The sequence below is a fragment of the Lepidochelys kempii genome, chromosome 9 (genome assembly GCF_965140285.1).
Source record: "Lepidochelys kempii isolate rLepKem1 chromosome 9, rLepKem1.hap1, whole genome shotgun sequence".
Classification (NCBI taxonomy): Eukaryota; Metazoa; Chordata; order Testudines; family Cheloniidae; genus Lepidochelys; species Lepidochelys kempii.
Window position 1 is genome coordinate 65,370,461 of NC_136388.1, and position 13,052 is coordinate 65,383,512.

The 13,052-nt window shown below is 41.3% G+C and overlaps 1 protein-coding gene across 7 annotated transcripts in view; it reads left to right on the forward strand.

Annotated features, from left to right (window-relative positions):
- The window catches only part of PCDH19 (protocadherin 19), a 113,192-nt gene that overhangs the window by 63,599 nt on the left and 36,541 nt on the right, over positions 1–13,052 (forward strand). For 2 of the 7 annotated variants that reach the window (XM_073360845.2, XM_073360847.2), the window contains one exon: positions 2,442–2,614. The exons of 1 other annotated variant lie outside the window; for it this stretch is intronic. In XM_073360845.2, the coding sequence (XP_073216946.1) occupies positions 2,442–2,614 (173 nt within the window). Of the gene's footprint in view, positions 1–2,441; positions 2,615–5,546; positions 5,601–13,052 lie in introns of those variants that run through there. 4 more of the 7 variants (XM_073360846.2, XM_073360848.2, XM_073360850.2 and 1 more) reach the window with 3 other exon arrangements.

The following is a 13,052-nucleotide window of genomic DNA, read 5'->3' on the forward strand; positions in this document are numbered from 1 at the left end:
TAATCAGTGCTGTGCTGCTGTCTCTCTCCATATCACATGGAAGGCAATGAAGCACCATTTATAAGGGGTGCTAGAGGAGTAGACCTGAAAGTGAAATAAAATGGAGCTTTTAAGCAGATGCTGTTTCCACCTTGCAATATAACAAGTCTATGGGCACTGTCAAGTGGGGGCAGCTTTAGTTTAGGTAGTTGAGAGCTCACCAGTTCTAGCAGTATCCATTATCGTAAGTACATGGCCATGACTAGTGATTCTAGATGCCCAACTTGAGATACCTTAAAGAGGCCTGATTTTCAAAAAGTGCTGAGCATGCGCCTTTGGAAAATCAGGTCCCTTTGAATTGTCAAAAACAGAGGCACCAAAAATCACAGTCACTCTTGAAAATCTAAGCCACAGGGGAACCTTCTCAAACCAGTAATATCTTTACCTGTAAAACTAAACTTTGTTACATCAGTCACTGTATAAGGTCAAACCAAATGCAGATGATGTTTTCCTCCCCCAAGCCTTGCTCTGTGTAGGATTTCCTGCAGGAGCTCCCTGTCTCTGCCTTTGATTCCCTCAGAGTCGCACCCACCTCTTTGTATACCTTGGTAGCATTAATAACCTGCTCCTGCCACAACGACCAGAATTTACTCTGCAGTTTTATGCTAGGTTCTAACTCTTGCTAATCTGAGATGTCAAGAGCAAAGTCCAGAGTTCATATATGAGACTGTAGATTCTGCCATGCTTAGGCCCTGGTCCTGTGAGGATTGGCCCCCAAGCAAAAGTACCCAGTACTGGAGAAAGGTGTTGAGCAGGGCAGCCAGAAGCTTTCACTGTAGTGCCTCTTAAGATAAGCTCTGTGGGGCAGGGACTGTCTTTTTGTTCAGTGTTTGTGCAGTGGCTTGCACAATGGGGTCCTGCCTGTGACTGGGGCTCCTAGGTGCTTCTACAATACAAATAAATAATAACAGTGATGATAATAATTGAAACAAAACAAGCCAGTTTCCTCAAAAGAAGTCTGAGGCCTTTTAAAGTCACATGGACCTTGGAATTATGCTCATCTGCTTCTTCTGGCTCTTGGTTACCTGGTCTCTGCCCAATAAAAGGCTCTCCCTGGCCTGTGTTCTGTAGCCACTCTCTTCCAGGTGTCAGTGAAGTTGGCTCCAGCCTCATAAAGCGCAGGTGGCAGAATGTGCTGAACATCTTCATTTCCTAATGGTGATGGTAGTCAGGGTGTGCTGCTCTGCAGGTATGTTCTCTACATACAGGCCAATGTGCCTTACCCAACACCTCGTGCAGTTCTTGCCATGGCCTCTTAAAGGTAATCTCAGAAGTTTGTACTGTGCATTGCTTTGTCTTTTGCTACTGGGCTTGTTACCACCGTAAGAACTGACATATCCGATCAAACCAAGGGTCTGTCCTGTTCCAGTATCTTGTCTCTAACGGTGGGCAGAGACAGCTGCTTCAGAAGAAGGTGCAAGAAACTTCATAATGGACAATATATGGAATAGCTTTCTTCACAGGGAATTTTTTTTTCCGAATGCCAGGCTGCAATAGAGGTTGGTTTATGCCCTAAAGCTTATAAGGGGTTATCCTAGCTAATGTAATTTTGAATGTTCTTATTTATATAAATGTTTAATCCTTTTTAGAATCCTATGAAGCTCTTGACCTCAATAATATATTGTTGCATTGAGTTCCACAGTGTATAAAAAGAATAACTCTGCAGACCAATGTAAGTTGGATTTTCTGTTTTGCAGGATGCATGGATGTGGTGAGACAGTGCTACTCCTGTAGGGCTCCTTTTTCAGCAATACATTAGTCCTTGTCCTGACTGCCATTTTCTTTGTACCTTCTGTACTCAGCAGCACAGCCAGGAAGTTCTACCAGGCTGTACCTGGCACATTCAGCAATAGTTTGTCCATATTCACAGGAGACCTTCATTTCTTTTCTGTTAGAATGGTTCAGAGCTGTATGTGACGTGCCAAGTTGAATAGGTTGAACTGCTGTTGTACTTTGTCTCTTCCTATTCTTCTCAGGTATAAGGTGATCCTCTGTTCCTGATCTTGCCTCCAGTCTGCTTCAGCTGTGCGCCACTTCAACTTTTCATCTCTTTGGCTTATTCCACAATGAGCAGCAGCACTTTGCTTGTGTGATAAATGAGCAAGATCTTTCTGTAATTCTCACAAACCTGTAGGCAGTTCCTGTTTCAGGCTTGCAGCTAGTTCTAGTTGCCTACTGGAACGTGCATAAAGATCAGTGAATAGAATTGTTAGTGTGTCATACTGGGAACACTCTTTTGTGGTTCTGTATTGTGACTACCTATGAAAGAGAGATTTTTTCCCCCCTAGATAATACAGCCGGTATAAGTCTTGCTTCAGGGTTATGACATCATCCTGGCTAAGAGAGACTTTATCTGATCAGACTTGACATGACAGTAAATCATTGTTCTTTCTTAAACCCAGCAGTTCAACTTTCAAGGACTTAGAGGGGAATAGTCTCAAGGATAGTGGGCATGAGGAGAGTGACCAGACTGACAGTGAACATGATGTCCAACGGGGCCTGTACTGTGACACTGCCGTCAACGATGTGCTGAACACCAGTGTTACTTCCATGGGGTCTCAGATGCCTGAACAAGGTAGGTTGTGTCAGTGCAAAATATTGTATGTTAAGAGAGCGATCTGTGGAGCTTTCTGACTGTAGTAATGTTAGATAGCTGGACGCTGATGGCTAGAATATATTTTTGCATGGGTGTGTGATAAGGATGCTTAGCACTTACTGCATATAGTGCTTTTCATCTTCCAAGTGCTGTATTGATATAAATTAATCTTCACTACCCCCCTCCCCCATCAAGTAAGTAAACAATGGGGATTATCCTGCATTTCACAGATGGAGAAACTGAGACCGCCCCCTGCGTTTTTATGTGAAAGCTATTCAAGTGGCAGAGTTAGAATTAGAGCAGGAGTTACTTGTTTCTGGTCAGATGCTTGCTGCACTAGACCTCACTTTCTTAATCAAAGATCACATGCCCTATTTTTGACACGGTGTAGCAGGATTTCAGGAGATTGTGAGCAGACATCATCCACACAACATTTTGAAAAGGTCAGCTGAGCATATATACACGTTATTCACACATTCCACAGGAGATTAGCTCAGTCAGGTGGGCGAGGTATTTGTGTCTTTCCCGCCCCATTAAACTGCAGTTTCACCTATTACACATACCCATATGCAGAGTTGGAAAATCAAGCTATGATCTAAACCCAAATGAGTGTTAGCTGGAGGAAAATAGTCAGAAGAGTTCAGCTGAGCCCATTCCTTCATATGTACTTGGGCACGAATGTCGCTTTTAATGTCTTACTGATGCAGACATCCTCTGCAAACATCCTGTCATTTTCAATTAAGATGTATGAATGCAGTTTGGTGCTCAAGCTCAGGGATGCCTTAGGGATGTTTGGATATCTCTTGAGAGAGGCTGTAGCTGAGGCTCAACTGGGAGCCCCACTGCTAAAAGACTTAAGGTTGTGAAAACAAAGTGCTGTGATTTGAACTGGGCTTCAGCTGTTGAATTCCATTCATGGTAAACATCATTAAAAGCCTTTGTTTTGATTTAATAAAATTAGAGTTCTCACCATCCGTGTCATTAAAATATTTCCTCTAAAAGATGATCACTACATTAATTCCTGAGGGATGCTGTTAAATGGCCACAGTTAACCCTGGAAAACTGTGCAAGTTGGAGTACATAGAGGTCACCTACCAATTCTATACTGTCAGCCACATTAACTGGAGAGCGGTGACATCTACAATGATAATGTATTTTCCAGACAACCATACTGTGGCTAAAGATGGAAAAAATTAAACATTTATATAACTATACAGTGGCAATTTAATTCTCCAAGGACTAGCACTGTGTCAGAGAATGCCGGCTGATAGGTATCATTTATTATTCTTATATTACAAAGAAATGTTTTTTCATTTCAATCAGGAAAAGGTTTCCTAAGATGCTCCTTGCAGTAAGAGATGGCTCTGGGAGTGAAAATGCTCATAATTGATTCCTGTCCTGTTGGAATGGTCTGAACAACATCTGTTAATTTTTTTTGTCACATTTTTTAGCAAAAAACAATCTTGAGGGAGTGCCAGATAGGATTTGACAGAGATTACATTTCTGACAAGGTTGTGCACTGCCTGCAGTGTGCATGAGGTAACAATGAGAATGAATTGAGAAGAATGGGCTGGAGTCAGACCTGGTCAGTAAAGTGACACTGGTGATAAATTTGGTTCAATATATTGGAACCAAATCTCCATCCGGTATGAACTGTTGGTGAAGAAAATTAGGTGGGAGAGATACAAAAGCACATATTGGAGTCAGGTGCCCAAATCCCATTGACCTTTAATGGGAATTGGGTGCTTATCACAGACTGTGCCTTTGCAGATCTCCCTCTTGGCTATTTCTTTGAGGGAAACTCAGTTTATTGTAACTTCCGGCTCTTGTTCATTAATATTTGTCACATATGGGAGTATCCTCATATTTATGCCATGCCAGGATTGTTCGCCATGCCCTGATTTGCAGAGCATTTAAACACATCTTAACTTTAAGCACATTAATAGTCCCATTGATTTCAGTGGGGCTACTCACATAGTTGGAGCTAAGCAGGGCCTAAGGGCTTGTCTACACTTAAAATGCACAGCTGCACTGCTTCAGTCTAGACACTACCTACGTACGCTAATGGAGGGATTCTCCCTTTGGTGTATATAATCCACCTCCCCAACAGGTGGTAGAATTCTTCCATTGAGCTTGTGCTGTTTACACAGGGACCTAGGCCAGCTATGCTATTCAGGGGTGTGGATTTTTCACATCCCTGAAAGATACAGTTATTCCAACCTAATTTTCTTGTGTGGACCAGGCCTAAGTGCTTTACTGGGTTGAGGTCTGCCCTCCCAAAACTTGTGGCTTGGTATTGCCATCTAGCTGGGTTTGAGTAAACACTCTCATGTGAGCAGGGGTTTTTAAATGGGAGGGAGGAAGCCCTCCTCTGTGGATCCTGTGATGGGGAGCAGAAGACCTAGCTATGTGCTCTGAGCCATATGCATTTACATGGTTACAGCCTGCGTCAAAATTTTGATCTGGATACTACATGGCTGAAGTATCCCTACACAGCCTGCTCCTTCTAAAACTGCTTATTCTGGTGTCTGGGATGCTGCTTCTCTACATCCTTTTCTGCTGATGGCATTTCACATATACTTAGAGAACTAACACACTGAGGGAGGGCCGTATTTAGATCTGGTGTAAGATAGGTACAGTTCCATTGGAGTCACCACTTACATCAGGTCTGACTTTGGTCCTGAATCCTTACTAACACTGGTGTAGTGGCTATTTTTAGAAGTGGGAGTACTCTAGACCAAGCATAGGACATTATTAGTAGTATTTATGTTGATATTATGCTAGCATTCCTGGGCTTGATGTGGGGCCATGGGCTGCTTCCACCGTCAGCTGCGTGTTTCAGAACATGGTTGGGCAAGTATTGTGGCTGTTCTAACTTTCTCCTGACGCCTGTCTCCTCTGGCATTCACAGCTTCCAAAAACTAGGCACCTGTGTGCGTGTGTTGCTGCTTCCAATTATAAAAAGGTGGGTACATGCTGTATAGTAACACATACCTGAGGCCCCATCTACTCTGCAGCTAAATGGACCTAAGTTCTGTTGTAAGGCCCCTGGATTCTGTGACATTCTGATGCAGTATGCTGGAAATTTTGCGGTGCTCTGTTTGGGGCTCTGAATCAACTATGAAAACGAATAACAGAACAGTCAGTGCTCAGTGCTCCTTGTGTTGTTGATTTTGAAATTCTCTTCCATTTATTCTGTGTTCTCTCCTTGGTATCAGTTTTCAGTGTGCCACAGAGTGACAACACGACTGCTTCAGGGGAGATCATAAGGGGAAAATTGGAGGCTTTGGCAGTTGGGCAGGGAACAATTGGGCTTTTGGCTCCTGCTGAGACACGTGGTCCATCTGGGAAGGTACCACTCAACATGAGTGTGGGTGGCAGAATCTGGCTCTCTGTTATGTGCCTACAGACACAATTTTGGTGCAGTTTTCAGAGTTCTCTATGTTTCCAATAATAATACAGAAAGATCAAAAATCTGAATTGGATACACTGGTTTTAGAATACTGTGACTCCCTTCACTACAATGGAGTAACTTGTGATTTCTGTGTGGTTAAATGAAATCAGAACCAGGCCCCAAGTATCTGGAATATAAACCTAGTCATCAGTTTAGTGGGAACTCTCCTGAACCAGTAAACAATTTAGGATTGGTGATCTAGGCAAGAAGCTGAATTTTACATAAGTATTCTAGAGCTATAAGCAGTCTGCCTTACTATTTCCATTTCTGGCAGCTGCACAAACAATACCTCTTCATCAGGCAGGGAAGTGGCCTAGCTAAACATGGATGGAGAAACCATCTAGGTAATCAAGGAATCCCTTTTCCTGGTCAAAAGGGCTTTGGAACATGTCCTGCCCTAGGGCAGACTGAGGTGGACATAAAGGCAGACTGACCGATCAGAAGTCTGTTTTCCCAGAGGAATGAATGGAATCTTGCCTGGAAAGTCGTCAGCGTGGTTGTAGAATAGCAGCAACAAGAGTTCAGGCACAAAATTATTAATTTTTGTAGCAGATACTAAAAAAGAAGGTAAGGGTGAGGAAAGTTGTCAGAAGCTCACTCATTCATCAGGGGCTGTACCTTGTCCTGATACTTAGGCTGCAGAAAATGATCAAGAAAATCAAGGTAATTAGACTACAATAATAATAGTCGTTCTCACAGGGTTCGTGAGACATCCAAAGGGTTCAGGAGTCTTCCTTATCCACTCTGGGTAACTCTTGATCTGCTGATATGAGATCCTGGTTGGCATAAGCCCCTATGGCCTATGAAACATCTTGATATCAAGGATGCTTCTGAAAATTAGGAGCTTCTAACAAGATACCGGTTGCTATCCTGTAGGCCTAATGAACTTTAACCTTTAAAATACTCTACTGGGTTTAGGATTGTTTCTTTTTCTGGGGTTTTGATGAGAGATGGGGATTAGTGGGGTCTTGTTTAAGCACACCTTGATCCTTGAGATTTTAGATTTCCTGCAGGAAGGTGTAAACAAAATTTGATCCAAGCTTCTACCTATAGTGTTCTCGGAGAGGCAAACTTCTGAACTCTCTCACTCAGCATTCTTAAGCCTGGGCAAAAGCTTACAGCCTGATCATTAAAGTCACTAGCAAAACTCTCATTGAAATCAGTGGGGACAGAATTAAGACCTTTGTTAATAAATTCTGTCCTTACCAAGCAGTTCTGTGCTGGCACAACGTGTCCATAACCTGAAAAGCTGTCTTCGCAGCTGTAGATGAAACCCTCTACCACGGAACACCTGTTGGCACTCTTAGCAGGTGGAAGGCATGGGCTGGTTGGCCGTTCTGGGTCGGGAAGGACTTTGCATCCCCATGCTGGTAGGTAGCTGACCTCCATGCTGGCTGTGAATATGTTAGCGTGATTAGGTGTATTGGGTAAGGACACAGGATCCACACTAAAGGGTCCATTGGCTGGGAACCTGCTGCTGAGGGACAAAGACCTTCTACTCCAGCTCACAAGTAGGAGTAGTGACTGCGGAGGGCTAAGGATCCAGTTGCCTGCCTGTAACTTGGGGGGAAATTTCATCACTCTCTTCCAGTCCCTGTGCAAAATAGCTTCATAAAGCCCAGTTGCTCTAGCTTTAGATAGAATTCAGGAGTGCCATCACATAGGCCAAATACAATTGTGGGAGGCATGGGGTGTGCAAAGTGCAGCCCTCTGTGTCTATGGGGGAAGCTGCACTCAGGAGGGATTAATCCCTGGATGACATGCATGCAGTGCAATGACACCACTGTGTCCCCCTCCCTCCTTGGGAGTTTTGTGTGTGTGGAGAAAGGGGGGGTGGGAGGTCACCTTTTAGTTCTGGCGGGGCTCTGTAGGAAGGTTGCTGCTGAGAGGTGCTGAATCAGAACATTTGCTAGTTATCCTGGCCCTGCCCTGCTTTGTACTCTTAATCCTCAGCTGATGCAAGGGAGTCAGGTCCATGATATTATTAAACTCCTCCTGGTTTGTTTGTTTGTTAAAATGAAATGTGTTACCTGAATTACCTGACAGTGTCCCTTTATTTGTGTGGCTTTGGGCCCTGAAGAGTTGAGAGGTGCTGAGCATGCACTACTCTGCTAGAAGGCAGTGCCTTTCCCCCTTTCCTTTCTTTGGAAATCATGTAGGTGTCCCACAGAGAAGCATCACCTCTAAAATGGCAGATCCTAGTGTCAAAGGTAGCAGCATGTGGTCAGAAATATTATCCTGAGCTCTGCTGCTTGGCATATTTTAGAAGTCGGAAGCATGCCCAGTCCCTCTTTACCTCATGATCTTAATTATTGATTATAAATTCATCAGTTGAAAAGACTGCTTTAATTGCTGTAATATGCACCCAATTTGGAGTTCATTACTACACTGAATTGTTTTCCTTTTCCTCCTAATTGATACCAAATGGAACATACAGGAACACACACACTACCGTTTCTTTGCCTTTCATGACTGAATTTACCTACTGCAGTTTAATCATTTGTTTATTTCTGGAGATGCAGGGCTTTACAATTAGTTTACTCAACATATTTATTTATCAGTTCTTTCATCAATTGAACTTGCACGTAGCAGATTTGTTTGGGAAAACAAGGTTTTGAAGAAACTGATTCCTTTTACACCTAACTGCTATTGCACCTTTGATATAACAATGTGCTGTAGAATGCAAGCCATACATATTCTGGACCTAATTCACCATTGCATCACTCCAGTTTTATTCCAGGGTACTGGTGTAAACCTCTAATGAAGGTGCACATCAGCTACATCGATGTGTCAACTCAGTATATGAAGCGCTGGTGGAAATCACAATTTCCACTGGTGGTGTAAACTTCTAATAGAGTTTGTGTGGAAATTGTGATTTCCACCAATGCTTCATATACTGAGTTTGAAATATCAGGGTAGCTACTGGTGCAAAAAGCCCAGTCGAGAAAAGGCCTCAATCAAACAATGGCAGGTTAGAATGCTAGTGGCAGAATGTTTTTTTTTTAAATTTTGAAACTTCTTAACTTGCATTCCTCCCAGCCTCTCAGCAAAGCGGGAAATTCTTGGTGTGGAATATCTTCTGACATTTCAAGGCAGTGTGGTGCTCTGTTCCATAAATGGTAGCATGGACCAGATGTTCATAGAGTAATTGAAAATTCCATTTTATCAGAATAGCATTTGCTGTCAAAAAGTTTTATCTTTACTTCAACAAAGAGGTTGATTAGATCCCGAAGGACCTGAATTAGCATCTTTGAGGCTAGATATACTGTTTTGCAATTCATGTAGTTATTTCTCCCCTGGTTTTGCTCATTCAGAGTCTTTTTTTTTTTTTTTTTAATGCCTTCGTCCTCTTGCAAACATATTGGTTGCAAAAGTGTGTGTGTATAGAGAGAAATATTTAGATCTCTTCAGTTACTTTTTCCTCACCTTTTTGTGAGCCAGAAGTATACATGTATTTTAAAAACGTAAGCCGTAGAAACACTTGCTTATCTAGAAACAAAAGTGTAACTGACTACTTCAAATATTTATTTATGTTCGCCAGCAACAGAGACTTCAAACTTATCTGAATTCCCATTCGTGGTCAATATTTTTAACATCTGTTGTACGAAACAATGCCTTCCCTAAAGAAGCAATGATTCATTGTTTATCATAAAAATAGAATCTGAGGAGAAAATTAGAATAATCGCACACACATCATAAAAAGCTCGTGGTAGAAATAACAATAGCAATAATAGAAAAGCTTTAAAAATCAAGGTGAAGGGGTTTTGATAAACTGCTTTGTGTCACTCATGTATCTTCAGAGAACTGATTCTAAAAGCAACACTTTTATTTTACTAGTACCAAATCAGCAGCAAAGATTGGCAGAAAATATCATCTTTAAGGGCCTGATCCTGCAGGCATGTATGTGTGGGTAGTTAATTGGGTCTGATTTTCATTTACACTGGGAGCGTCAAGGGATCTTTGAGTGGGAATTAATTAAATTTTTATTCTCAATTTAAGGCCCCCTTTCCACTGCCAAAGCATTGTAAAGGGGCATTAGTGTAGATAAGTTACTCACATGCATAAGTATTTGCAGGATTAGATCCTATTCTGTTCTATACACGTTCTTATACTGTGCTCATTTCCATAGTATCTCAGAGCACCTTCCAGTAGTGCATTAAGCAACTTGACTAACATTTATAATTGGAAATATATATATAGCTGACATAACTTGTTGATTCTGGTCCTTGTTTCAAACAGACGTTTTTTACCAGGGAGTCCTTTTTGTACTGCAAAACGCCAGTTAATGTCATCTGTTTTTGTACCCGTATGAAGATTCGAGTGATATAGTCTAGGACTTTGGATGTAGAGGCACTGCTGCATTAAAAAAACAAAAACAAAAAAAATCCCACCTGTTTAAAAAATCTACTCTCTATATTCATATATGCTGTATAAGAAATGAAATCTAAGACTCCTGGTTCAATGGCAGTATATCCCTTATGATGGATAACAGCTGGAAGATCTCTTTACCGTGTAGTATCAATTATTATAGTGGTTCTGATTTATGTATTATTACATTGATCATTTAGTAAAAGAGCTTAAATACAAGCTCAGTGGTATAGCGACAATGCATTTAGGCTAGCTTGGAAGGAGCAGTCCATCTTGTGAATGAATTATTAAACCCAGGAAGAAGTGATTGTGTAACGTGGTCACACTGAGTTTTAGAATAAGAAGGGGAGTTGGTTGTTGTTTTTGCACCTTTTAAATTATTGCCTATTGAGCATCCAAAAGTACAGTGTTAGTGAAAGCCTTCAGCATGCCTCACTGGAGTAATGCTGAAGGGAGCTAGCATGTATTGTGAATGGCTGATGTGACGATGCTGGTTTTGTAGTTAGTGGAAAATTGTGTGTACGTTTCTCCCAACTGCCTACTATCCTTTTGTGAAAAAGGCTAATGTTGCGTCCACATCCTGCAGGCTTCGGATACAGGGAACCAAACTGGAAACTCAGATTGTTAAAGGACTGCAACTCCTCACTTGATAACCTGAAAAGATAGAGCTGGGCAGCAGGATCAGGTCATCCCCAGTTGTTGGGCTGTAAAGTATTTAACTTCTGCTGCAACAGGCCAGGGTGGCAGTCATTTGGGGTGGCATTCATTTAATGTGCCAGTGATCTGTGCACAAGGCGCATGGGCAGTATCTGAGGCTTACCAGCAGTTGATCTCAAAGGTAGTGGAAGAATTAGTAGACACTAGAGAATCCTGCGGGCGGTAGAGTTGTTTGCAGGCATTAGTGGATCCTCTGTGTTACTACTTTCTTAGCTTTGTAGATTTAGTAGCTTTTAAATTTCCACATGTACAGTTTGATTAAACCCTGCACTGAAACATGGTGTCAAATGAAGAAAAGGAGATACTGAAATATCTATAGAAAGATATAAAAACAAATCAGATTTTAAAGCAACATAGTAAACAATAAACAGGTTTGTATCCCACTTTCTTTGCATAACAAGCCATATCTTATGTTCTGGGCTTTCTGGAAGGCTTTCCTCAGTTTTCAACCTTATGAATATCTCTTTCACTAAAATCAATCAATCCAAGGTCATAGAAGTTAGATCTTGTAGATAATTGAGCCCATTTTCCTATATGTGCAGGAAATAGTCCTCCAGATGTGAACATACTGGTGATTTTTTCCGTCTGTTAAAGGTCACTTGCAAAGGAAAATTGAAACTTGGGTTTGTGCCTTTTTTTTTGTTCCTTAGTGATGTATGTGAAAGTTTGTGTGGTTTCTTAGTTAACATTTTTCTCCCTTTTGTTTTTTTAAATAAAAATGTAGGTGTTGTCCAACTTATTTTTTAGAATGATTCTCTGGAGAGCTCTGAATTGGAGAGAGAGAAAGGGAGCAAAACTTAAATGAGAGGGGTAGTGATTTTTGTTCAAATGGTTTAAACCCATTTGTTTTGTGTTTGTTTTAGTTAATATCTATTTAACTCAAGTTCCTATGTAGAGTTTGAAGAAAAGATCTCTCTGTTACAGTCCAGTTAACCTTTTCTCTGGGTCCTCCAAGTCATCCTTTTGCAAAAATCATGAAGATAAGACTTGGTATTTCTAAGATAAGCAAACAACTTGTGGCTTCGTTCTCAATCATAAACAAGCCAGAAAGTGCACATACCCATTTTTTCCCCTTTCCCAGTCACCTAGAAGGAAAATATTAACTCATTCAATCTATCACAACAATGAGGTGTGGTAATGGTTAAAGTAATCTGTTTCATATTTAGCAGTAGGGTAGGTGTATGAATAAAAACTAACCTTCTGCTAGCACAGCAAGTGAGCACTTCCTGATCTTAGACTGTAATCAATCTACATAGCTAATGAGTTTGAAAACAGACTGAACTGCTGGGGCTGGCACGAGGAAACTTACATTACAAACCAACCATCTCTTATTAACCTTTTGTGTTTCCTTCATGACACTAATTAGAACCAAATAAAACTACCACGTGTGGATCGCTATGTTAAAATACAATTTTCAAAGGAAATATGATCAACTCCAGAGCTCCCAATTGCAAGGCCTTTCCCTTTAATTATGATTGAGGGTGGCTATGCTGCTGTTTAACGGAGGCTCATATGATGAATGCTGTAATGTTGCTGTAATTAAAATGGGAGAGAAAAAATGTCATTGGAACCTGTATAATTTACAGATGTCTCTACATTCCAGTGGTGCAGCAGCACAAAGTGTTGCATTTGAGGGATTAAAATTTATTCTAATTAAAATCGCCAGATTGACTAGGCAACAGGTGACTTACGGAACCCGGGCAGCATGCTCTTTGGGTGAGAAATCACTCTGAAATCAGTGAACTTTACAAAGCTGTTTGTTATGCTACTAAACAAGAGAATGTGTACTTACCATGGCAACCTGCATCAATTTTGCTGCCGCAGTAAAATACAGAACGCTTTATTAAAGGAATAATCACTATAGATGGTGGGACTGAG